General features: G+C 43.8%; 1 protein-coding gene across 3 annotated transcripts in view; it reads left to right on the top strand.

Moving 5' to 3' along the window:
- EIF4E3 (eukaryotic translation initiation factor 4E family member 3) overlaps positions 1 to 22,972 on the top strand; it is a 67,550-nt gene that overhangs the window by 24,585 nt on the left and 19,993 nt on the right. For 2 of the 3 annotated variants that reach the window (XM_037492721.2, XM_054695486.1), the window contains exons 2-3: positions 2,916 to 3,063; positions 20,578 to 20,650. Coding sequence is in view for 1 of the 3 variants with exons in the window: in XM_037492713.2 (XP_037348610.1) it covers positions 6,068 to 6,237; positions 20,578 to 20,650 (243 nt within the window). In the remaining 2 variants the exon portion in view is untranslated. Of the gene's footprint in view, positions 1 to 2,915; positions 3,064 to 6,067; positions 6,238 to 20,577; positions 20,651 to 22,972 lie in introns of those variants that run through there. The other variant, XM_037492713.2, reaches the window with a different exon arrangement.

Below are 22,972 nucleotides of genomic sequence, written 5' to 3'. Positions count from 1 at the left end.
CAAAGACTTGTGACATTTTTCTCAACCAGGTAAAATCAGTTACTTTCCAGGGTTCCTTTGCCAGGGCAAGGGGGTTCCCAGGGAAAGTAGCTTGGGTGTCTGCCCAGGTGTGGCTCTGCAGCCCTTTCCATCTCCTGCACTTTCAAGCATGTACTTGGTGACTGATCTCCTGCAATGGCATTTGCGCAGGATGGTTAGAGAGTTTGAATGGGCAGGAAAAAAAGAAAGGCTTCGGGCCAAAGTGTGACATTGTGAGCGTACACAGCGTGTTTACCAAGTGGGGATAAACAATTCATCGAGTCAGTGAAGTTGAACCTCCCATGTGCTGGACACTACCCTAGGAACAGGGACGCAGCAGGGGCCAAGAGGGTCACGGGCCTGCTCTTCACTGCTCTTGTTGTGAGAGAGCTGAAGACACACCAAGAGGAATAGGAACAAATCTGTTTGGAAGATTAGTATTTCTAAATATATACATATATCTGTATTTCTAAGTATATTCAAATATAGGTGTATATACATATATCTACCAAATGTATTTGAACATATATTTGCAAAGGCATTTGGGTGAGGAACATTCCAAATGCTACACTGGAGATTTCAGATCTCAGAGGGACAGGCAGCCATTTAGATCCTATGAGGGACAGGCAGCCATTTAGGACTTTTGAACAAAAAAGTAGCAAAAAAAAAAAAAAAAAAAAAAAAAAAAGAGCTTTTTAGAAAGAGTAAAATATCATCGTTTGAAAGGATAAAGTGGCAGAGAATAAAGACTAGAATCTGGGAAATGAATTCATAGAGGGTTGTGCTTGACTGGAACTCAGGAGACAGGGACGTGGAGTGGGTGATACCAGTGGAAATAAAGAAGAAAGACCAACCAGGGGTACAGAAAGAAGAGCATAGGGCTCTGTGACTGATTGCTAGTTATGGGTGTGGAGTGTGTGGCAAATGAATCTTCATGTCATATTTTCTAAGCCCAGGACTGGGAGTCCTGAGTCTTCGCATTATAAAAGATTAACAAATGCTATTTCCTTTACCCTTTTCCCTGCCATTTGCAACTCTGAATCAGACCTTCAGAGGTCTCTCAGAGCCTAGTTAAGTAACATTAGTTGAGCTTTACTATATGCAGCTTGCAAGGTGCTTTAGACTTATTTTCTCACTCATGCCTCAACGCAGGCCTTTGAGGGAGCTCTTGTCACCATCTCCATGTTCCAGATGAGGAATATGGAATCAGCAAGTTTAATAGCTTCCCAAGGTCACACAGCTTACCCACACACTCTTAAATCACACCCCAGCACCTCCCCCACCCAGTACCTCCAGTGTCCTAGAGGAGTTCCAAGTCTCCCCCACCACTCCATGCCATCCCCCTCCGACTGACCAGCTGAAGCACTTGTCTTTGCTGGAAACTTCAGTCAGGGTCTGTACCTGGGGAAACTGAGGTCTGCCATCTCATGGCCACTGCCTGCCTTTTTCTTCTGAGCTTTTAAAAGAAAGGAAAACAGAGTTCCCACATACAAGAAGGCTTGCGTATTTATAGCATCACATCCTGTAAACAGGAAACTTCTCAGTCTTAGAGAAGGAGTCCAATAACATAAACACAGCACATTGCCAGTGAGTTCTTCCACCCATTCAACAAACATTTAAATGATATATTTTATATATCACTCCACTGGAGAGGAAGCTCCCTGAGACAGGAATTTCCTTTGTCTGTACTGCTCACTGATGAATCCTAAGAACTAGCAACAGTGGCATTTGCATAGCAGACATGGAACAAATATTTACTGAATGTACAATAAATGAATGCCTAACACAAGTCCCAGGCACTGACTCGTGCTTTATTTAATGCTAATTAAAACTCAAGAGTTAGGGACTATGTTGCCCATTTCTCAGATGTGGAAACTGAAGCATAAATAAGCAGCTTGCTAGGTTTGGGGCGAGCTGGTCGTTGACTCAGGTTTTCTGACGTTAGAGGCCCTGTGTCTAATTACCATGTGTTTTGCCTCCTGTGTACACCTACTGTGTGCAGTCCTTGTGTGTAACATTGCCACCATCTAGACAAGGGAGAAGGACCTCCAGGATCAGCCATTTCCCTTCTCCTCTCCCAACCCCCATCTTGACTTTATTGAGTTGTTTTCCTTCCCACAAAGCTGGGATGGAGGCAATAAATGGAGGGAATTCAGAAGAGTCTGGCTGGGCAACAATGAGCCTCTACCAGTAGTTGGTCTGTGTAATTTTCTGTAGAGTGCCAGAAACTCAGTTTCCTCAGTGGTCTAAGAAGAGCCTGAGTTAGAAACCTTTGCCTTCCCTTCCAGCTACAACATTCTACTGTTCCTGTGACTCCCAGGGAACTGGATGTGAGTGGAAGAGAGAGGACCACTTGTTACTAGGCAACAAGCACTCACCTCACCCATGTTGCCATGGTGATGGTGAAAGTTGGGCTGATGGGATTACCAGCTCCTGCTAATTGCATATGAGAGCTCAAGGTCTCTGTCTCTTTCTTTCTTTCTTTCTTGCTCACTCTTATTCTTCTAGGATCTGTGGAGAGCTCTCCTCTCCTCCATGCGCAGCATTCCCAAGGCAGCCCTAGTGCAATGGAAAGCAACTGGAAATGATTGTGCCTCTGAGTAGCTGTGTGACCTTGGGCAGATTACTCGGCTTCTCTGGGCCTCTATTTCCCTATTTAGAAAACGAAGGTGTTGGAATAGTGATCCCTGTCTCAGGCTCTTCCCAGCTCTCAAATCCTTTGATGCCTAGGGAGCATGTCAGGGGAGCAGACCACACTGTTACTAGGCAACCAGCAGGCACCCTGCCCAAGTTGCCTTGGTGACTGGATGCTAGAGGGGAGAGGAGGGGAGTAGCTGCAGCAGCTAATTGCTTAATTATTTATGAGTGCCTCAAGTCCTTTTTTTTGTTGTTGCTAGGGGCTGTGGGGTCACCTTCTCTTCCTCCTTTCTGCCACCCCAAGTCGTCTGAGTTTCGTGTCATACAGTGAGAGAGCACCTTGACCTGGATCTCCAGCTACCCACGTTCTAGTCCTGCCTCTGTCTTTTCCTAGAGCTGTGGCCTCAGGTAAGTCATCTCATCTCTCTGAGCCTCAGTTTCCTCATTTATAAATGTTGGGTTAGCTTAGATAATCTTCCAGGTCCCTTTCTGTCCTGAAATTCAAATTCTTGTTGTTCATTCGCAAAGTAGGGAAGATGATGGGGGATTTTCCTATTTTGTTATAGTCTAAGGAGGATTCTGAAGAACAATAATAGTTAAGTGTCATACACACTTCAAACAGGAAGAGAATGAAAGTTATGCCCATTTTTTCCTCCTTGCCTCTCACCTAGCCTATGTTACCTGACCTTTTTTTTTTTCATTAATCTTAAGATCACTTACATTTTATTCATTTGTATACCACCTACTTCCAAAATAGATTTGAGAGGTTCACAGTCTAAGATGCAATTAGGCTTTTAAAATAGAAATAGGACTAAATTAATATGAAATAGGGATGCTTTTTCATTGGCTAATATTGATGTGATTCAGCATCAAATATAATTTTGAGCATCCTGGAAGCCAAAGCAACAAGAGAGAGAGGGAAGTACATAATTGTTATTCAATAAAAAGCATTGCCAGACTTTTTCTAGTTCTAAATTCTGAATGTACTTTATTATATGATACATACTTTCTAGAAACTGTGAGAAGAATTTTAAAATAACCCTTTTCTATCTGAGGGTATTGTTAAAGGACATATGAAGGAGCTAAACGTGACACTGACTAGTTGTAATTAGAAAGCAAAAACTCTGCCAATGCTATAGAATTTTATAATAAATGGCATTTAGTAAGTATGAAATTTCAGAGTCAATCAATTATAAATTCATGTAACCACTTTATAATTTAGCAATGTATATTAAATTTTTTTATGCAAGCAAAAATTCTACCTTATACTTATTCTGAAATAAACTTGTGCACGTGAGGAAAGACAGAAAATATATAAATGCTTGTAGTAGCATTATTTATAAAAGAAAATAATAGTAAACTAAATCTTAAGGGCTAGTGAATTATATTACTTCAGAAGGGATTACTTAGCAACCCTCAAAATTAAGTAGATTTATATGTTTTGATATGGAAAAAACTTCAAGTATCTGCTAAGATAAGGAGTTGTAGCAGTGATATAAAATGCTTCTATTCTGTTATAAAAGCTAGGGCGAGGTATACAATTTATATATTTAGATATATGCTTTTATGTATATACTTGCATTTTTCCAGAAGGAAACTGCTAACAGTTGTTTCCTCTGGGCAGGAAGATTTACAGCCTTTGGAGGGAGAGAGACTTACTATTCATTGCCTCATTTTTACTATGTAACCTATTAGTTTTCCAGTTAGAGAGGCAGTAGAGTCTAGAAGTGAAAAGCCTAGATTCTGGACTCTGAATATCTGTGTTCAAAATCTGACTCTATCACTTATTAGCTGTGTGACCTTAGAATTAATTAAACTTTTCTGTTCCTCATCTGTAAAATAGTAGTACCTTCCTTACTGGATTATTATGAGGTTTAAGTGAGTTAATAAGCACAAAATGCTCAGAAAAGCCTATACAATGGCATATTTGTGTTCTAAAAAATGAGAAATTAAACAAAAAAAAAGTCTCTAATGAAAAGTATCTGTAGCAGAGTTGTAAGGTCTTGATAAATATGTCACTGCTCTACCATCATATTATATAGCAATTATGTTTGAAGGAAGGATTACAAAGCAGTGGTCTTGTTTTCATTGTTGTTTTATCTGGTATTTTTCATTTTATTGAATACCTTTTAGGGAAGCCACCTAACACAGGACTCATGGTAGGTGCCTACAATGCCTATAAAAGCCCCTGAACCCATCTGGTTTTGCAGCTCCTAGTCCATTTCAGGGAATGCTCAAACGAAGAGCAGAACCTGTGCTAGACCAGGTAGCAAATCTGTGAGAAGATGGAATTCTACCTCCACAACTGTAAAAGGGCAGAGAGGAACGTTGCAGACATTAGGCCTCTAAGGAGGGTGCCCGTGCCCATGCCAGGTATGAACTGTGGTCACACGCCCTCAGGCTGTGTAAGCAGGAGCCTTCTAGCTCTGGGCTCAGGATTTTTATGGCCACTGGACATATTACATTCAGAAGTGCAGGAGGCAGGGGCTCTGTGTTCCAGACTGCCAGTTTCCTCCTACCCACCCTACCCTACAAGCCTAGAGAGCTTTGGGAACACTACTTTGAATTGGCCATACTTTGGACTAGGCTTAATAAACTCCTCGCTCTGGGCACAAGGTGGCCCTCGAGAAGGTGGGGATGGGGGTTTCTGGTCCCTCAAATAATCTGAGTCAGGAAAAATGCTGTCACCATGAAAAATGCAAAGCTGCCTTGCTACAACTGCATGCCCAAATTCATGGTCCCTGTGGTTGTCTGGCCATTTCTTAGTGCACTGATGGGCATTCCAGTCAGTTTATCCATTTGTCCAGCGGTTCCACGTGCCATCTATCGGTCACATCCAACTGTGTCCATCTGCCCTTCCACGCCTCGTTGCCCACCCATCCTTAAGACTGCTGTTAGGCTATCTCCATCCACCGTTCCTCTCCACCAAGTGACTCCATCCACTGGTCCATCCTTCCACCCTCCATCTTTCTGTAATAGCTCAACCTTCTCCAAGAGATCTTCTGGCTGCTGCAGAACCAACTCCCTGATGCCCGCCTCCCACCCCCCAACCCCCCGCCACGCCCTTAGCCCGCTAATCTGTCCCTGGCCGCGGCGCTGCCCTCCCTTCGGCCGGCCCCGCAGCCTTTGCCCGTTCTCTGGGCCCTGCCTGTGCCCGGGTGGAATCCGCCCGCCGCCCGCCGTGAGCTGGCCTGCTTTTGTTCGGCAGCCGGGCGGCGGGGCTCCCAGGCCCGGCGGGTTGGGGCCGGCGGGGGCCGGCGGGGGGCAGAGGCCCGGGGCGGGGCGGGGCGGGGCGGGGCGGGGCGGGGCGGGGCGGCGGGCGCGCGGGGCGGGCGCTGGGGGCCCGGGTGACTCAGCCGCCGCTCGCCCCGCGGTCCGCGCGTCCGCCGGCCTCGCAGGCGGGGCGGAGAAAATGGCGATGCCCCCGGCCACCGCGCCCCCCGCCGGGCCCCGGGAGCCGCCGGGGCCCCGCGCGGACGCCGCGGGCGCCGAGCCGCCTCTCGGCCTGCAGCAGCTGTCGGCGCTGCGGCCCGAACCGGGCGGGGTCCCGCTGCACTCGCCCTGGACCTTCTGGCTCGACAGGTGAGGGGGCGCGGGGCCCGCCGCGTCCGACTCCAGCCCGGGCCCCGCTGGCGCCGCCGCTTTGTCTTGGCGCGACCCCGGGTCGGGGCCCCGGCTTGCCGGCCCCCCACGCTCGCGCGCGGCGCCCCGACCCGGCCGCGCCGGTGCTCAGCCCCCGGCCCCGCCGCCTGCAGTGGCGGCCGCGCGCCCTGGCGCTCGCGGAGAGGCGGGTCGGAAGCCGAGGTTTGGGCCGGGGCGCGCGGGTGTTCGGTCGCGAGGCCTCTCAGGCCGGGAGAGGAGAGACGCTGCCCCAAAAGTTTCGACAGCGCTTTCCCCTTTTTACCCTTCCGAGGGAGCTTGCCTGCGGCGGGCGTCCAGCTTGGGCGGTGGGAGGTGGCGGGAGTCGGGGAAGCCGGGTCCTCGCTGTTGCGTGGGGAGTGATGCCGGCCCGGTTACCCCGAAGAACTCCCGAGGCGCTCTGGACGCGACCTTCGCCCTCACAGCGCTCGGGAAAGTGGAGCCAGCCCCCAGGGCAGTGGTGGTGGTGGTGGTGCACAGCGACGCCTCCACCCCAGGCCGTGGCCTAAGGTGCCTGGGATGCCTCGAAATCTGTCTCCTCTGAGCAGGTAGTTCTTGAACACTTAGAGTGGAGCCACGTGCCTGTCCCGCGCCGGGGGGGGGGGGGGGGGGTGTCACCGGTAGCAAGACTCACCTTGTCAGTGGAGTGGCGACTTCATGGGGCTCACCGCCCACAGCTCAGTGCATCAGCTCGGAAAGGCCTTCCTGACTACTTCGTCTAGATTAGCACCTCTCGCCCTCCCATCTGTGTTCACCTGGCCGCCCTTGTTTTCTTCCTAATGCTTCATGCTATCGCTTTTTAGTATGTGTAAATGTTTATTTTCACTCTGATTCTCAGCCCCTCAACATTTCCCCTCTGGTAAGCACAAAAGAGCACAGGCTGTTTGACATTCTATCTCTCCAGTATCTCTCACTGTGCCCGGGACATGGTAGGAGCATAGGAAAATTGTAACAAATGATTACATGAGGGAAAGCAAAGCCTTTTTTAGTATCTGCCATGCAGTGGCTTCCCAACAGTGACAGATCAAATAGGCCCAAAAACTTTGGGAAAGTTAGATGAACCTGTATCTACGATGATTAACACTTAGGAAGAAACGCAGGTGACAGATTTTTGTAAAATTTAGTTAATGAACATAAATCTGCTTATAAAAGACCCTGCATAAAGTGCCTGCAAGATAGTTTCAAAGTTTTTGAAACTATAGGTTTGTTTTTTTTTTTTTTAAAGAAGGAGGCCTCATTCCTTTCCTTCTTTTGGAATTAGCACCCATCCATAAGAATTCACATTTGGAGCCATTGTTTTTTTCTGGGGGGCCAAAGAAGTTGGGGGTGGGAAAGATAGAGCGAATCTCCTTTTTTGAAACATTTTCACTTTCGTTATGAGAAGAGAACATTTTTACTGTCATAATGAGAAGTTTTGGCATACTTCTCCAAAGTGAAATCAGAGTGTCTCTGTTTTCAAAGGTGTGTTGTGGCTACCTGTATCTGTTTTTAAGGTATTAAATTTGGACCTGTGGTCTAAATTGTAGTTTTGGTACTGTTGAGTGGCAGAAATTGTATCCAAAAAGTTTCTTATTAAGCAAGTACAAAATTAATCTAGGTGCTAGCACATTTTAAGAATGCTTTAAGATACTAGTGCTACATAACAACAGTACTTTGAAAAAAATTTACTACCTCTTCAGATTAGAATGTAACAACTTTAGTGAAGACACAAATGGTGTTTTTTCTACTAAATGTTTGCTCATTTTCATTTTCTGAAAGTTAGTAATCACATGACCCATTATTATCCCCCCCTTTGTAAATCTTTAATAGACATAGCTATACTAACTTAGAAATTATAATCAGTTACATATTGCACATATGAATTCATTTTGCCTGATCATTCATCTCATAGCTTTTATTAAACTTTCTCCACTTTTCTGGGAGTCCATTGCATTTATGTAGGCTCTCTCTCACCTATGAGTGTTATGAGCACATTGTATTCTAGAGGTTCATTTGTAACTCCTTCCTCCCCAGAAACAAGATTCTAGAGACAGTGGTAGGGTTTTCAGAAGAGCTTCCAAGGCAACCTTCAACCCAAGCAGAACCAGCATCTGAGAAAGCAGCTTGGAGTTCCACAACATCCTTAGGTTTCCTCTACTTAAAGATCTCCTTTCGCACCTACCTCCTGTCCTGTCTTACCTTTCCAGCCTACTGTGTGATGATGGAGAAGTGATCTAGCCCCCCTCAGCCTTCCTGTCATTGTGTATAAGATGGAGATTACCATAGGATTTATTTCAGGGTTCTGAGGATGGTGCCTGGCATGGAGTCAGTGCCTAAGAAATGTTAACTTTAGATACGGCTATCCGATGATCCTAGCCTACAGCCCCTCTCCCCTCACACATATCCCATAATGAATTCCTGGAAGAGCTTTTCTGAATTCAGTGTCAGGAAGCCAACATCCTGAGTTCATCTCCCTCCACACACCTAGGTGAATGGAGAACCTTTCAGTGAAGTTATTTGCATCTTCAATAGTAAACCCCAATAGATTCTTATTTACTTTTTTTTTAATTAGATGGTGTGGCTAAGCATTTAAGTGTGGGGGGCTAATTTTGGCTGGGGGTATAGGATGAAGATTTTCTTCCTCTTTTCTAGAAAATTAAAAAATCTTGCCCTTAAGAATGACAGTGCACCAAGAGAGAGCAAGAGAGCCTGAAGACACATCTTTTTTTTTTAAATTTAAATCTTGCCCTTAATTCTTTTTTTTTTTTTTTAAAGATTTACTTATTTATGCATGCAAGAGCAGAGGTACAGGCCAGAGATGCAGGGGGTGAGAGGATTCACCAAAGACAGAATGGGGAACAGAACAGGCAGACTGACCAAAGTACACTGCTGAGGGGAGCAGCCGGCGAGACAGGAGAGGTCTGCTGCACCATGTGGGTTGCTCCCTGGCTGGCCAGGGATCGAACTTGTGCTGCAGAAACTGCGATTGCTTCATAGTGCGGTGCTTAACCCCTCGCGCCACCATGTCCTTAATTCTTGTCCTTAATTCTTGATTCTTGGAGGCCACTCTTGACTGTGTGTCTCTACTTTGTTTTCATCTAACCCCTTTTCCTCTGTGTTTTACCTTTAGGCCTTCTTTGCTTATCCACCTCCTCTTCTATCTCCACATGGATGTCTAATACACATCTAAGCTAAATGATGCCAATCTCCTGAACTTCCTGCTTAAATTTACCTCTTTCTGCCTGTTCCATCTCAGCTAAGAGCATTTAGCAACTTCATCTTTCTAGTTGCTCAGCCCAAAAAGTTTTGTGATTACATGTGAGCCTCCTCGCTCCTCCTCCTGCTTCTTCTTCCTTCCTGCCCTCTTCTGTCCTCTTTCTTCTTCCTCATTCCCCTCTTCCTCTCTTTTTTTCTTTCTTCCTCCCTTTTCATCTCTTGTCCTGTTTCCTTCTCCCACCTCTACATCAATTACCAAAAAATTCTGTTGATTTCATCATCAAAATGTATGCATCCAGAATCAAGTTCATTCTCCCACCTACTCCTAAAGCTTGGGCCACACCACCTCTCTCATCTTATTGATCTCCATGCTTCTGCCCTCACCTACTACAGTTCTTTCCTATCACAGCAGCCATCGTGGTCTCTCTAGTACCTAAATTAGAGCATGCTACTTATCTGCTTCCATTTCACTCTGAACAAAAGCCAATCTGCTTGCAGTAGCCCGGAAGACTATGGTTTATCCTGCCCTGGCCAGAACATTGTCTCTTTCTCTTTGTCACTCTCCCTCCTGCCCAGGCCCTTCTGCTCTCAGACACCATTGCTCACTCTCTGTCATCCCAGCCTGGGTCTTTGCCACCAGTGGTCACTCCTGCTCTTCCTGCAAGCACCTGCCAGGCCTGCACTTTCCTCTCCATCCAGCCCCTGCTCAAGTAGGGCTTCCTGACCACTAACAGGAATGTCAGACACACGCCCCTTATGACCCTGCTCATGCTTTATCTTCCCCATGGGATTAGTACCACTTGCCGCCCTTTCATCGCTGAAATGCAAGCTCTGCGAGGGAGGGCTCTGTCGGCCACTGCTCTGTCCTCAGATCCCAGGTCAGAGCCTAGCACTTGTTAGGCCTCAGTAAATCCTTCGGGGGTTATTGACTCCACCCACAGTGACCCCCACCTTCTCCTGTGGTCTTCATGTCAATCTGATTATCATGTGCAGATCTGCATCTTTAGCCATGACCTCTTCTGTTCTGACACACACTTCTAAGAGTCTGGGAGTTCCACAGGCATTTTCAGTGCAGTGCTGATTATTCAATAGCTGAGTTACTCTCTGTCCCCACTCTTTCTTAACTACCTGTCATGTGCTGTTTTACAACATCTGTCTCCTACCAGTTTTTCGAAATTGAAAGTTCCATTTGTTCCTTGAATCCTCTTTTGTCATGTACCCTACTCCATCCAGTGCCATACTTTACCTTGTGAGTTCACCATATTGTGAAGACATGGCCCCAGCCTAAGCCATTCCCTTTGCTCTTTGGCCTTTCCTCTGCAGTCTTGGTCCTCTCCAGCCCAGCTTGCACACTAACGTACCTGTACCAAGCATTGCCCCGGAATGGCAAGAGTTGCCTTCTGACTATACCTTAACTTATCATTTAGAGAACTCCCCTGTCTCTCTGCAGGGCCACAGCATCAGAGTTACTGTGTCCCGCCACCCAGGGCTGCTTCCTTGTTCGTAGAGTGACCTCCTGGGCCTTGGGTGAGCTGGAGAGGTTGCATGAAAGGTCATAGTTTGCATGGAGAGAGTTGCTGACATCTCGACTTTTCCTACTGTTTTCTCATTCTTGTTCTTCTGAACCCCCCGTTTCTCTGACTAGCCCAGGATTTCATTTTCTCTCAGGGTCTCTGGGTAGATTAGGTGGAGGAAGACCCTGACATCAGGGTTCCCAGCCTGTCCATTTGTGTGTTAATTGGTTGTGTCCTACATGTAGACAGGCCTAGGGCCCTGAGCACCATTACTCAGAAGAGTCATTACCTTGTACTAACTGCCCAAAAAACATCTTGCTGCTTTTAATGCTACAGGTGCCATTGTCTTATTTCCAAACCTAAGAGAACTGACAAGATTTTAGTGATCTGGCATGGTGACAATTCAAAACATGGTCTTAGTGCTGTCATCAACTCTAACACTATTAAACTCTTCTACTCAACCTCCATGAGTTGAAGGATTAATTATATATCAAGATGAAAAGAGTCTCAGTTGCTACTGTTATGGAACTAACAGGCTGGGAAGGAAGCATGGAGAAATCACAATCAAATACATAAAAAATGTTTAGGTTATGTAGATTGTTTCAGCAGATACATTATTAAATGTTAATAATAGACCTTGGGCCATTTTTGTACATGACTTTTCTGAAACAGGGGGTGTAGCTGCAAGCCACAGATCTTTATCTACAAGTGATTAAAATGAAAACATCGTTGATGGAGTGAGTGATAATCAAGAGGCATCCTTCATCCTGTAACTGGGCCTGTGCCAGTCTCCCTCTGATGGCTGAGTTGGATGTTAGTAAATTCAACAAGTATTTTAGCATTTGAGAGACATAGCCCTGGCTTTGAAGTCTCCCCACTTAAAGTTATTATTCTGGCTGAAATGAAATTCTCTCTCATATAAGGTGGAATGTTGTCATCATTCATGTTTTCACCAGCCTTGCATTGTGTGTGTGTGTGTACACACACACATACGTGTATCCATTTAAAGTTTTAAACATCTTTTCCCACTTGAACCTGTTATTACTAACTACCGTTTATGTCAGTGGACGAGACAATGTACTGGATGCTGCACATAATTATCCATAAAATCCTCACAGTATTGAAGTAGGATGCATTGGCAACTTATGAGAGATGAGAAGATTGAGGCTTAGCAGAGTAACTTGCCTGCAATCACACAGCTAATCTAGAACAGAAACAGGGTTTGAGTTAAAGACTGACTCCACGCACTGGTGTCCTTCTCTCACACCTCTGAACACTTCTTCCCGGTGAAAATGAACAATGAATGAGTGGGACACAATTCTCCCATATTTCTTTTCTTTTTTTTTTTTTTAAGATTTATTTATTTATACAAGCACTGGGTACAGTCAGAAGCATGGGAGGGTGAGCGAATTCACCAGAGTCAGAGCGGGGAACAGAACAGGCAGACTGACAAAATACACTGCTGTGGGGAGCAGTGGGCGGCAGGAGAGGTCTGTGCACCATGTGGGACCCTCACCTGGCGGCTGGGCATTGCCCGGCAGCTGGGAATCAAACAGGCACTGCAGAGGCTGTGGGCAGCTTCACAACCCAGCACTCAACTACTGTGCCACCGGGGAGGCCCATTTTCTCCCATATTTCATATCTTCTAAACGTGAGCTGAGCAGGACTTGAGAGGTAAACGGGCCTTATCACTTGATCCCACAAATAAGGAACCAAAGGTCAATTTCATGGGAAGTAATTAAGCCAGGACTCCCTCCTTCAAAATCTGGAGGGAGTCCTGCCTAAAATTTCGTACCTTTATAGTGCCTTTATAGGACTGTACTTCACATTTAATGATAACCCTGTCATGATCATTTCTTTGGATGATGGAAAAAAATGCATCCATGAGACTAGTGATTTCTATGATTTTCTTGTGATGCTATCTATATAGCTCATTAGCTTTTACTTCCTGGGTTATTAGTATTTCTTACAGTGTCTTGATTTAGATGATGTAAACCAGAATGTCTCAAACTTTTACATCTGAGTCTCTTAGGATTCAGTGGGTGTTGGGTCAGAGACCCTGCATCTCTAACAAGCTCCCAAGTGGTGCTGCCTGGTGCTGAACCATTCCATGAGCAGTGAGGGTGCAGGGAGGATGTGAGGAAGCCTTTTCAGCTTTTTTTTTCTTAGTGAGAAGCATTTCCAGATATCCAGAGGCTATTAAGTGATTCTGTGGCCGCTAAGAAATAGTATTGGTTAAGATAATTTACATGGGTATTTTCAAAAGCCTCTTGTCCATTGGAACTTTATTCATGAACTCAGCCTGTATCAAACATCTCTTTAAATGTGAAGTTTATTGGAGAAGACACCTTTGTACTGCTGGAAGGAGGTAATTGAGGATTGTGTTTGGAGAATTGTGTCCGTGGTACCAAGCACAGAATGAAGCACACATACGTGATCAGATTTGGTTAGTGACTAAGAACAAAATTCAAACCTTGGTTCAGGACCCAGCCCTACCAATTGTATTTTTGGGCAAGTCACCTCACTTCCTAGACTTAGTTTATTATCTCAGTTTACCTTGCAGTGGGATGAAATAAGATAATTGCGCATACACTACCTGATAGTTAGTCTTTCATCTCTTGGGCGCACAGTAAGTATTTCTGGAATGAGAGGACGAAATGCTTTGGGGTATGTTAGATTTTAATTGAGCTTAAACACTTTTGTCTTGTGGAGATAATCAGGGACTTGTTTTAATGAGTAGATAAAGATTTGTGAGTAGCACATTAAATGTTTTCATGTAAATGTTGCTCAGGTACCTGGAAACCATTTAAATAGATTTAACCTTATGTACTTCCTCCCTTCTCCTAACTCCCCAACTGAAAAAGAATTTTCAGCAATTTTATGTAGGGAATCTTAAGATGCTTTTCTTATTACTCTGTTACTAAGTTGAAGATAGACAGTAGTAATGTAAAGCTGGAGTTGTGAGTTTTGTTCTTAAGTAACATAAATAGCTCCCCTGGCATCTTTATATTTATCACCTGCTTGACAGAACTCAAGGATCCTTTTCTTCTTCTGCTTTAACCATCACAGTTATGGAATTAGCAAAGTCCAAGTGGGAGCAGCCCCCACTGTAGCTGTGACCTGATGCCCAGAGAGACTGGTGTCTGGTGGGCTTTCTTTCTTAGCTCTCTGTGTTACTCACAGACTCCTTTGGGATTCTTACTTTTTGCCCCACAGATTAGAAAATGTGCTTGGTGACACTGAGTTCTTATTGCTTTCTCAGATGTTCCCATTCTGCCAATGATGATGGTAATGATGATGACGACATTAGCAATGATAGCTTATTGGTTACCAGGCATTGTGTAAATGCTGCCTGCACTAGCTCATGTAGTCTGAGTAGCAAAGTATGGGGTAGAGGCCATATTTTCAGAGAGGTAAAGTGGGAGTCAGAAAGGTTAGGCTTGTTACAAGCTGCTAGGTGACAAACTAAAATTTGAACTCACATCTGTTGGTGCCATAGACCATCTTTTTCACGCCTCTGCTCTCCTGCTCTGGCATTTATTTGGTAAAGTAGCTTCCTGATTTGTGGCATTTATTTGGTAAAATAGCTTCCTGATTTGTTCAGCCCTGGAAAATGATAGCCTGTAGATATATTCTTCCTGAATCATGTTACGTATCCCATTTTGGGGGTCATTACTGTCAGCATTTCTGATGACCTCTAACCTTTAACTGCATCTCTGCTTCTGCCCCTCCTCAACCCTGTGTCTAGATGGACAGTGATGGAGGAGAGAATGATAGGCCAGACCAGTGGGTGAGCCCAAGAAGGGAGCCTCAGAGGGCTAGAGAGAGATTTGATTTAGTTGGGCTATATGTGGCCACCCATGCTGATAATGACTGCTTGGTTTTTACCAAGAGGCAGCCTCATTCAAATGGAAGAAAATGGCCATCAAACCCAGACAGGGCTGATGAACCCCAGAAGAGTGCCCCAGGAACCTGGGAGAGAACCTAGTTCTGTAACTTAAAAACAGACTCACTAAGCCTCAATTTCCACATCTGTAAAGTGTGGGTAATGACATCAATTGGACAGGATGGCTGTAAGGGTTAGAGATAACATGTGCAAAACTCTCTCATATAAAACATGCTCATGAAAAGAAAGCCATTATTACCTTAAAATCCTTAATCAGAGGGGAAATCCTAGCAGAACAACTCAAACTCCTTAACCTGATCCATCTAGGGGACACTGATTGTTTCATTGCTGTATTCTCAGCTCCAGCTAATGTACACTGTAGGAGGGTGGCCTTGAATTCAAAGACTGAAAATTATTCCTGATTCCTTGGTTTTGTGATTCTGCACAGCTCTGGCTAGAGCTCCTTCTAGGAGTAATCATAGTATTTCAGCTGTCTTTCCCAATTCTTCTTTCCCAGGCAGATGAAAAAGCTTCTAGACATTGTTTCTTTGCCTTCAGGAATCTGGCAATTCAGTGAGCAGGAGTGACAGTTCTAGAAAGTAAACTCCATGAGGATAGTCCTCAGATACTGTGTTACTTGTTTATACCAGGGTTTCACAGCTTTTCAGACTAAGACAGTTCTCTGTTATGGGCCTGTCCTGTGCACTCTAGGAGACACAACAGCAGCTCTGGCTTCTACCCACTAGATGTCATAGCCTCACCTTCAGCAGTGATAACCCACGAGGTCTGCAGTTATTCCCAAATGCCTCTTGGGGCATTATCACCCCTGATGAGCATACTGGTCTACAAAAAAGGATTTTTGGTTCGTGTTCTATTGGGACATTTAGGTTTGTAATGAATAAAGTAAAAATATTTTTTTTTAAGATATGAGACTGTACTGTATATGTGGTACCAGTAAATTTGTTTCTTTTCATTGAAGTTCACTACAAATGTTTACCTCCCAATTGCTACAACTGTCTTTTAAAGTAACAGGGAGGTGAGGGGTGGGCTGGCAGCAGGCAGGGCTGCAGCTTTGCTAAGAACAGACTGCTCTGATACTCTAAGGAGCAGTAACTAACAGTGCAGCTTCTGGTTCAAATCTAATAAGCAAGTCCAGTCCAGACTGACCTGTTCATAAGGCGCAACATTTAAAAATCTCTGTCATTTTCATGTAATGTTAGCGTCCTACTGGGAAAACTAAACTACATGCTATATTTATTAAAGTAATGCTGTGCTGAAAAAAATCTCAGCTCCTCTGCCCTTTTAAAATTGATTCATGAAACTGACCCAATTTTTATGTTAAAGATGTCAAAGGTCCAAGCTGAGGTTTAAGCATTGATAATCTTCAGTGACTGTCAGTATCAGATTTGATTTGCCTTGAACTGCTTAAATCAACCATTTACCACCATCAGTCCTGACAACAGTGATTGTTTTGTTACTTTGAAACCTGATTATTGCTGTCCAACAGCTGGGAGGGACTTTAAGATCCCGGAATCCAACCTGTTTCATTGAAAAATTCGGAAAATGAGTTTCCATAGAATCTGACATTTCATTTCAAATACATCAGCATCATGATGTGTAAATGAGACTAGAGCTATTGTTAAGTGTGACCCTATTGATTTTCATTAGGACCCACCTTACCCGGCTCCATCACTTAGACACAATATTGTACTAAAGTGAGGATTTGGCAAAAATGATGGCCTGGACAAGAATATGCCAAGAACTAATTGCAAAGCCCCACTGAAGGATCTAACTGTGTTTTCAGCCTGACAGGCCACTTCACAGTGAGGAGTAAAGAGCAGGAAATTTCAGACAGGTCACATAGTAAACTTACTAAAATGAGCTTTTCGTTGTTTCCGGCAAGTTACCAAACCTCTCTAAGCCCGAGCTTGCTCACTTATAAACTGGTGAGAAATAATATAGACAGCTGCTTAAATAGGCAAGGATTTAGTGCTGTTATGAAGGTGAAATACTTAGCACACTAGCAAGAAATCAGTCTATCTACAGTAGTTGTTGATATCATTGGCCTACACTAAAAAGTCAGTCCACTAAGTCATTTCACTCTGGAGTCTTCTGTTGGACTCTGGAACCTAGATTTCTTCAGAAAACTTGGATAGTGAAAATGAGACAACCTAAGTGACGTTGTGCACTTGTCTCCTGCAGTAGAATCTGAATCAAAGACAATGTGAGTATAGAGACATCTCAAAAGAAGCATAGGAAGCAAATCTTTTTTTTTTTTTTTTAAGATATATTTATTTTGGGCCTCCCCGGTGGCGCATCGGTTGAGCGCTGGGTTGCGAAGCTGCCCGCGGCCTCTGCGGCACCAGTTCGATCCCCGGCTGCTCCCCGGCCACTGGAGGAGGGTCCCACATGGCGCGCAGACCTCTCCTGCCGCCCGCTGCTCCCCTCAGCATCATACTTCGTCACTCTGCCTGCTCTGCTCCCCGCTCTGGCTCTGGTGAATTCTCTCACCCTCCCGTGCTTCTGACTGTACCCAGTGCTTAAATCAATCAATCAATCAATCTTTAAAAAAAAAAGATATATTTATTTTTATACAAGAATTGGGGTACAGGCCAGAGATGCACGGGAGGTGAGAGAATTCACCAGAGACAGAGCGGGGAACAGAACAGGCAGACAGACCGAAGTACATTGCTGAGGGGAACAGTGAGAGAGACAGGAGAGGTCTGTCCCGCCATGTGGGTCACCTCCCTGGCTGGCTGGGGAATGGCTGCAGATTGCTTCATAGGTTGCGTCTTAACCCCAGCACCACCAGGGAGGCCCGAGGAAGCAAATCTTTATCAATGTTGTTTTCCTTGGTCAAATGTTATTATGGTCATTGTATTTGCTTAAGTTGACATAATGCTGTATGAGGTGAACATTCAAATGTACCCATTTTAAACCATAAAATAAATGTAACTTTAAAAATTAGTAAAAATTTTGAAATATACAATTTTTAATGAAAATATATAAAGTACATTTCCTTTCTTTAGACCCTAAACCCAGCCCACCCTATATCTCTCTCTGCTGTGCTTTGGGCAATCCAGGAATATGATTGCTGGGCATATTTAGTGGTGAGCAAAAATTGTCTAAGGAAGAAAAATTAATATAGGAACAAATGCCAGTAGATTTTCATATAAAGGCAAAACATTTTCAGGTGAAAAATTAAGGAAAACTTCAAGGAGTTTTTTTAGGGGGTTCCCCAAAACCTTTTATAATCTAAGCTCCAAACAGCATAAAAACCTGCTTTAAATAGCAACATTTTATTCAGGTCAGTACTTCAGGTCCCCAAATCCAGGTCATACACCTCAGGCCCATGTGCTATCCTAGGAAGATTCTGGTTGAGTACCTCATTCTTCCTCATACTCACCATCGTAGAGGCTTCTAATCTGGTAACAAAATGCAGTCATGGTGGTTTTTATGGATTTGCTTTTGAAAAAAACATCCAATATGTGTTGGATAGATGTGGCTATGTTTGGGTATGTAATGGATGTGATTTTAGATAATGTAGGGAGTAACATTTAGTCATAAAAAGAATGAAATCTTGTGACAGTATGGGTGGACTTTTAGAGTAATACGCTACATGAAATATAACAGACACAGAAACCCAAATATTGTCTGATTTCACTTATATATGGAACCCCAAAAATAAAGCAAACATAACAAAAACCAAACTCAGAGTACACAGAAGAGATTGGTTGTTTTCCAAAGGTGAGCAGGTTGGGGGAGGGCATATGAGGATGAATTGGATGAAGGGGACCAAGTGGTATATACTTCCAGTTATACAATAAATAAGCCCTGGGATATCTCATACAGTTTGGGGGCTACAATCAGTAATAATGTATTGCAAATTTGAAAATTGCTAAGAAAAGATGGTAAAGAGACATTGCACGGTACAAATGTCAAGTCATATTACATTTTTTTTTTATAGAGGCATGTTTTATTTATTTATTTATTTATTTTATTTGTTTGTTTTGTTTATACATGCACTAGGTACAGTCAGAAGCGCGGGAGGGTAAGAGAATTCACCAGAGCCAGAGTGGGGAGCAGAGCAGGCAGAAGGACGGAAATACACTGCTGAGGGGAGCAGCGGGTGGCAGGAGAGGTCTGCGCACCATGTGGGATCCTCCTCCGGTGGCCGGGAGCAGCCGGTGATTGAACCGGCGCCGCAGAGGCCGCGGGCAGCTTCGCAACCCAGCGCTCAACCGCTGCGCCACCGGGGAGGCCCCATATTACATTTTTTAAACCAATATAATGTTATATTTCAGTTATACTTCAATAAAACATAAGAAAGTTCTAAAAAATCCAGCATATAGTTTGTGAGCAACTAGAAAAGAGTTCTAAAACCCAAAGCTTTAGGGTAGATTTATCCAACGACACCCACTCAAGGTGGTGTTTGTACCTAAACTAGTCCTCATGGATGGTGCTTCCTTTGTGACCTCCAGGCAAGGGAGCTAGAATCAGAAAATGCATTTTTGATACCTGAAAGGTAACTTTCATTGGTCCATAGGTCAAAAATGTAGCTGCAGAGCCCTGTGGTTTACTTCCATGTTCGCCCTCCTCCTGGGCATGCCCTTTTGTTTTGACAGCCTCTTACCTCCAAGCCATGTGAGTTTTATGCACATCTCTAGTGTGCAATGGTTCAAATACTATTCAAAAAGTTCAGTGTCCTATTAAGGTTCCTGGGGGCTTGTGGAGGTGAGTGGCTGGGAAAGGCATTCCTTTTATAGATCCCATATCCTAACAGGTCAGTTATGAGCCCACATGTTCTGCTTCTGCAGGCCTCTTCCATGTCACCTAACAGCCAGACAGGGCTTTCAAGCATGATTTTATGAATTGCCATCTTAAGCCGGATGCCACTGAGTCCCAATACTGTTGAATGATAACTGCCAGTTCAGTATAGGAAGAAAGAAAAAGTGGTGGGAATTTCAGAGTTCACTTGTAAGGGTTGATGAGACCATGTCATGTTACCCCCATTCCTAGGAAATGGGGCTGGGTGAAGCCAGTTCTAGTGGGGGTTTTGCTGACTAAAGCTGTGGTATGTTGCCATCTAGTGGAACATATGGCAAACTAAAGATTAATGTATTCTGACCACAAAGTTCACCAGAGCCAATTAAATATTGAAAGTATTTTCTAAAGAAGAGTGTTTTGGAAACACATGCAAATTTAGGTGAAACTAAAGTTGACTCTTAGTAATCATGTTTTCTTGAAGTTGGCAAAAGGTCACTCTGTTTCTCAAGAGTTCATGAATATTTGCCCCCCCGGGAATTGACACAGTTTTCAAACCTATACCCAGGTCCAGGTGGGGCATGTTCATTGAAATCTCTATAATAAGCACAGTTTCTTGTTTAAATTCCTGGGCAAAATGCTAGGTTATTACAAGGTAATCTTAGTATTTTTAATATGATTTTAAGACTTTCCAAATCTTCCTTATTTGTATTTTCTTTTTTTCTATTAACTACCAACAGAACATATACAGTTTTTGGAGAAGCAAAGACATCTTCACATTAAAATTCCTAATAACATCCCCAAGAGGTCCAGGTTTTTTGACTTGATTTATGTGACGCTCTGTAGGCTTTGATTTGGGCCTGTTTCCTAAATACTGACTATTTCTTTTGTTTGTTCCTTTGCTCTTTTCCTGTGTTTGCTTAGATCCCTCCCTGGTGCCACCGCAGCCGAGTGTGCATCCAATCTGAAGAAAATTTACACAGTACAAACAGTACAGGTAAGATCCAGAAGGGGAAGTACCAGATGAACGTGGCGTATGTTGAAAACACAATCATTCAACCTGAAAATTGCCCCCGTGCTGGCTGCCCCGACATGGACTCTGCTCTGCTCACAGGTTCATTTTGGTGGAAGTGTCCTAGGAAATGCCAGCTGAGTATATGCCCAAGTGGCTTATTCTTCTCTTAGCAACCTAATTATTATTAGCATCTAAACCTTCCACAGACTCCCTCACCCCCCACCCTCAAGCAGCAGACTCGAGTGTGTCTGCATTCAAACACCAGCTGTGCCCCTCCCTCCCAGCCCTGTTTCCATCTGTGAGGGACAGTGGCACCCGCCTGCAGGGTTACTGAAGGTTATGGTCACCCATGGAGAGCAGGACAGTGTTGGGCATGAAAGTCGGAGGTCTCCTTCCTATTTCACATTCGAATTCTATCATCCTAAATTGGGAAGATGCAAGTAATTAACCCTTTAAATTTCTATGAAATTGGCATAAATGATAGCACATTCTGGTAGATTGTTGTGAGGATTGAATAAGAATATTTATACTTTGCTGATAGAAAACATGATTCAAACAAATCAACAAATGCAAGCTTTTTCTGTTAGTTCTTTCTTTATCCAACTCTTTGGATTAATTAAAAAGAAAGTTTCTTTTTAAAAAAAGGTATGTAATTGATCACATATCTATTTTCTTCGAAAATAAATTCTATCAAATTTCTCCCCTTTTCTACTTTAATACAGAAAAGGCTTTTAAGGCTGCTTCATTGTTGCATTGACCATATGTCCTGAATTTTCCAAAAGGAGCAGATTGAAACAGTTTTCCTGTTGTGCCCCTAAGTCTTTCAATGTCTTAGAAATTCCTGTAGATTGGCATCTCGATTTTCTCTCTTAGTACATGAAGGCGTGGCATATAATTTTTATAATCCTTTTCTCAGATCCTGCCCAGTATCTGGTTCAGAAAATTGGTTTTTGTAGATAGGCCATCCGTCTCAGGAATCTGATTGTAAGATGCCATGGGTGGCCTCTGAGGGCAGTAAGCTGGTGTAAGGACAGTCCCGCCCACCAACCAGTTCTGATCTAGTTGGAAAAATGACATAAACTTGTGGAAGGCAAAATCACAGTGCTGCTGTAAATAATCGTTCAGTGCCAAGTACAAGCCGTGTCACAAGGCAGCATGTGGGCCACCATCCAAAAGGATAATGCTCTCAGTCTGGGAAAGGCTGCCCTTGCTCAGCCCCTGTGTCAACTTTGTGGACTTTAGTTAACTCTTCCCAGCAGCCATTGTACAGACTTCAGAACAGTTGATTTTAAAGCCCATCTTTAGCTGCAGAAGCTCTAGATCCCATTGGACCTTTTAAAGTACTTATTAGACTTGCTGCTCCATTGTGACATTCGATCATCAGAGTTAAGCCTGGCATTCCAGGACAAACATCAGTAAAGTCAGATTAAGGGGTGGGTTTATTTTGCAGGTCCAGCATATTGACACAGAGCATTTGGTGGAGACTTAGCATCCAGCTGCAAGTTAGAATGGGTATTCAGGGACCAATTTGAGTACCAGGGCTGGCACAAATTAGACATTTGTTTAAAAATACTTTGGAATAAGATTTGCATTCAGTAAATACAGGTTTCTTAAGTATACAGTTTGATAAATTGGACAAAGGTATGCAAACAGGTAACCATCATCCAGATAAAGATTAAAAAAAAAGTTCCTTCGTGCCAGAAAGTTTCTTCCAGCCGGTTTCCTTCCAGAAGCAACTACTACGCACATTTTTGTCACCATACAGTAGTTTGGTCTATTATTGAACCTCATATAAATGGAATGATATAGAACTATACTCAGTATGTCTATTTCCTTTCACTTAATAAATATTGATGGATTGAATGAAAGAGAAACTAGTGAATAAACCACTTTCCTGGCCTCCAGCAGACTGCTTGAGTAAGGATTTGTTAAATTGTATACTCCACTTTCTCAATGGGGAAAAAAATTGATTCTTGTTGTAGAGAAAAAGATCTGTTTCCATGACTAAGCACAGATATACAGCACATAAACAGGTATATAGTCTCTGTCTTATTAAAATTGCCTGAAGGGGGGTGATAACAGCAAAGGTCTCCTTCAGGGTGAGGGTGGTGCTCTGAGGGCTCAGGAAGCTGTTTTGAATATCTGATGTCTCTGTCCCCCTCTGTGCTCATCTGTAAAACTGAGATAACAGTCCCTACCCCCTAAGGTTGAGTGAGGGCTAAGTGAGAATACATACAGCTCGTACTATGTTTGGTGTGAGTAAACCCTCAATTGTTGGCAGCATTTATCAAAGTATAGTTGGAT

Source organism: Talpa occidentalis, unplaced genomic scaffold, assembly GCF_014898055.3.
Source record: "Talpa occidentalis isolate TD23 unplaced genomic scaffold, MPIMG_talOcc4v2.1 talOcc4.10, whole genome shotgun sequence".
In the NCBI taxonomy this organism is placed as follows: Eukaryota; Metazoa; Chordata; class Mammalia; order Eulipotyphla; family Talpidae; genus Talpa; species Talpa occidentalis.
The sequence above is the reverse complement of the archived record's forward strand: the minus strand, read 5'-3'. Positions and strand labels throughout refer to the sequence as shown.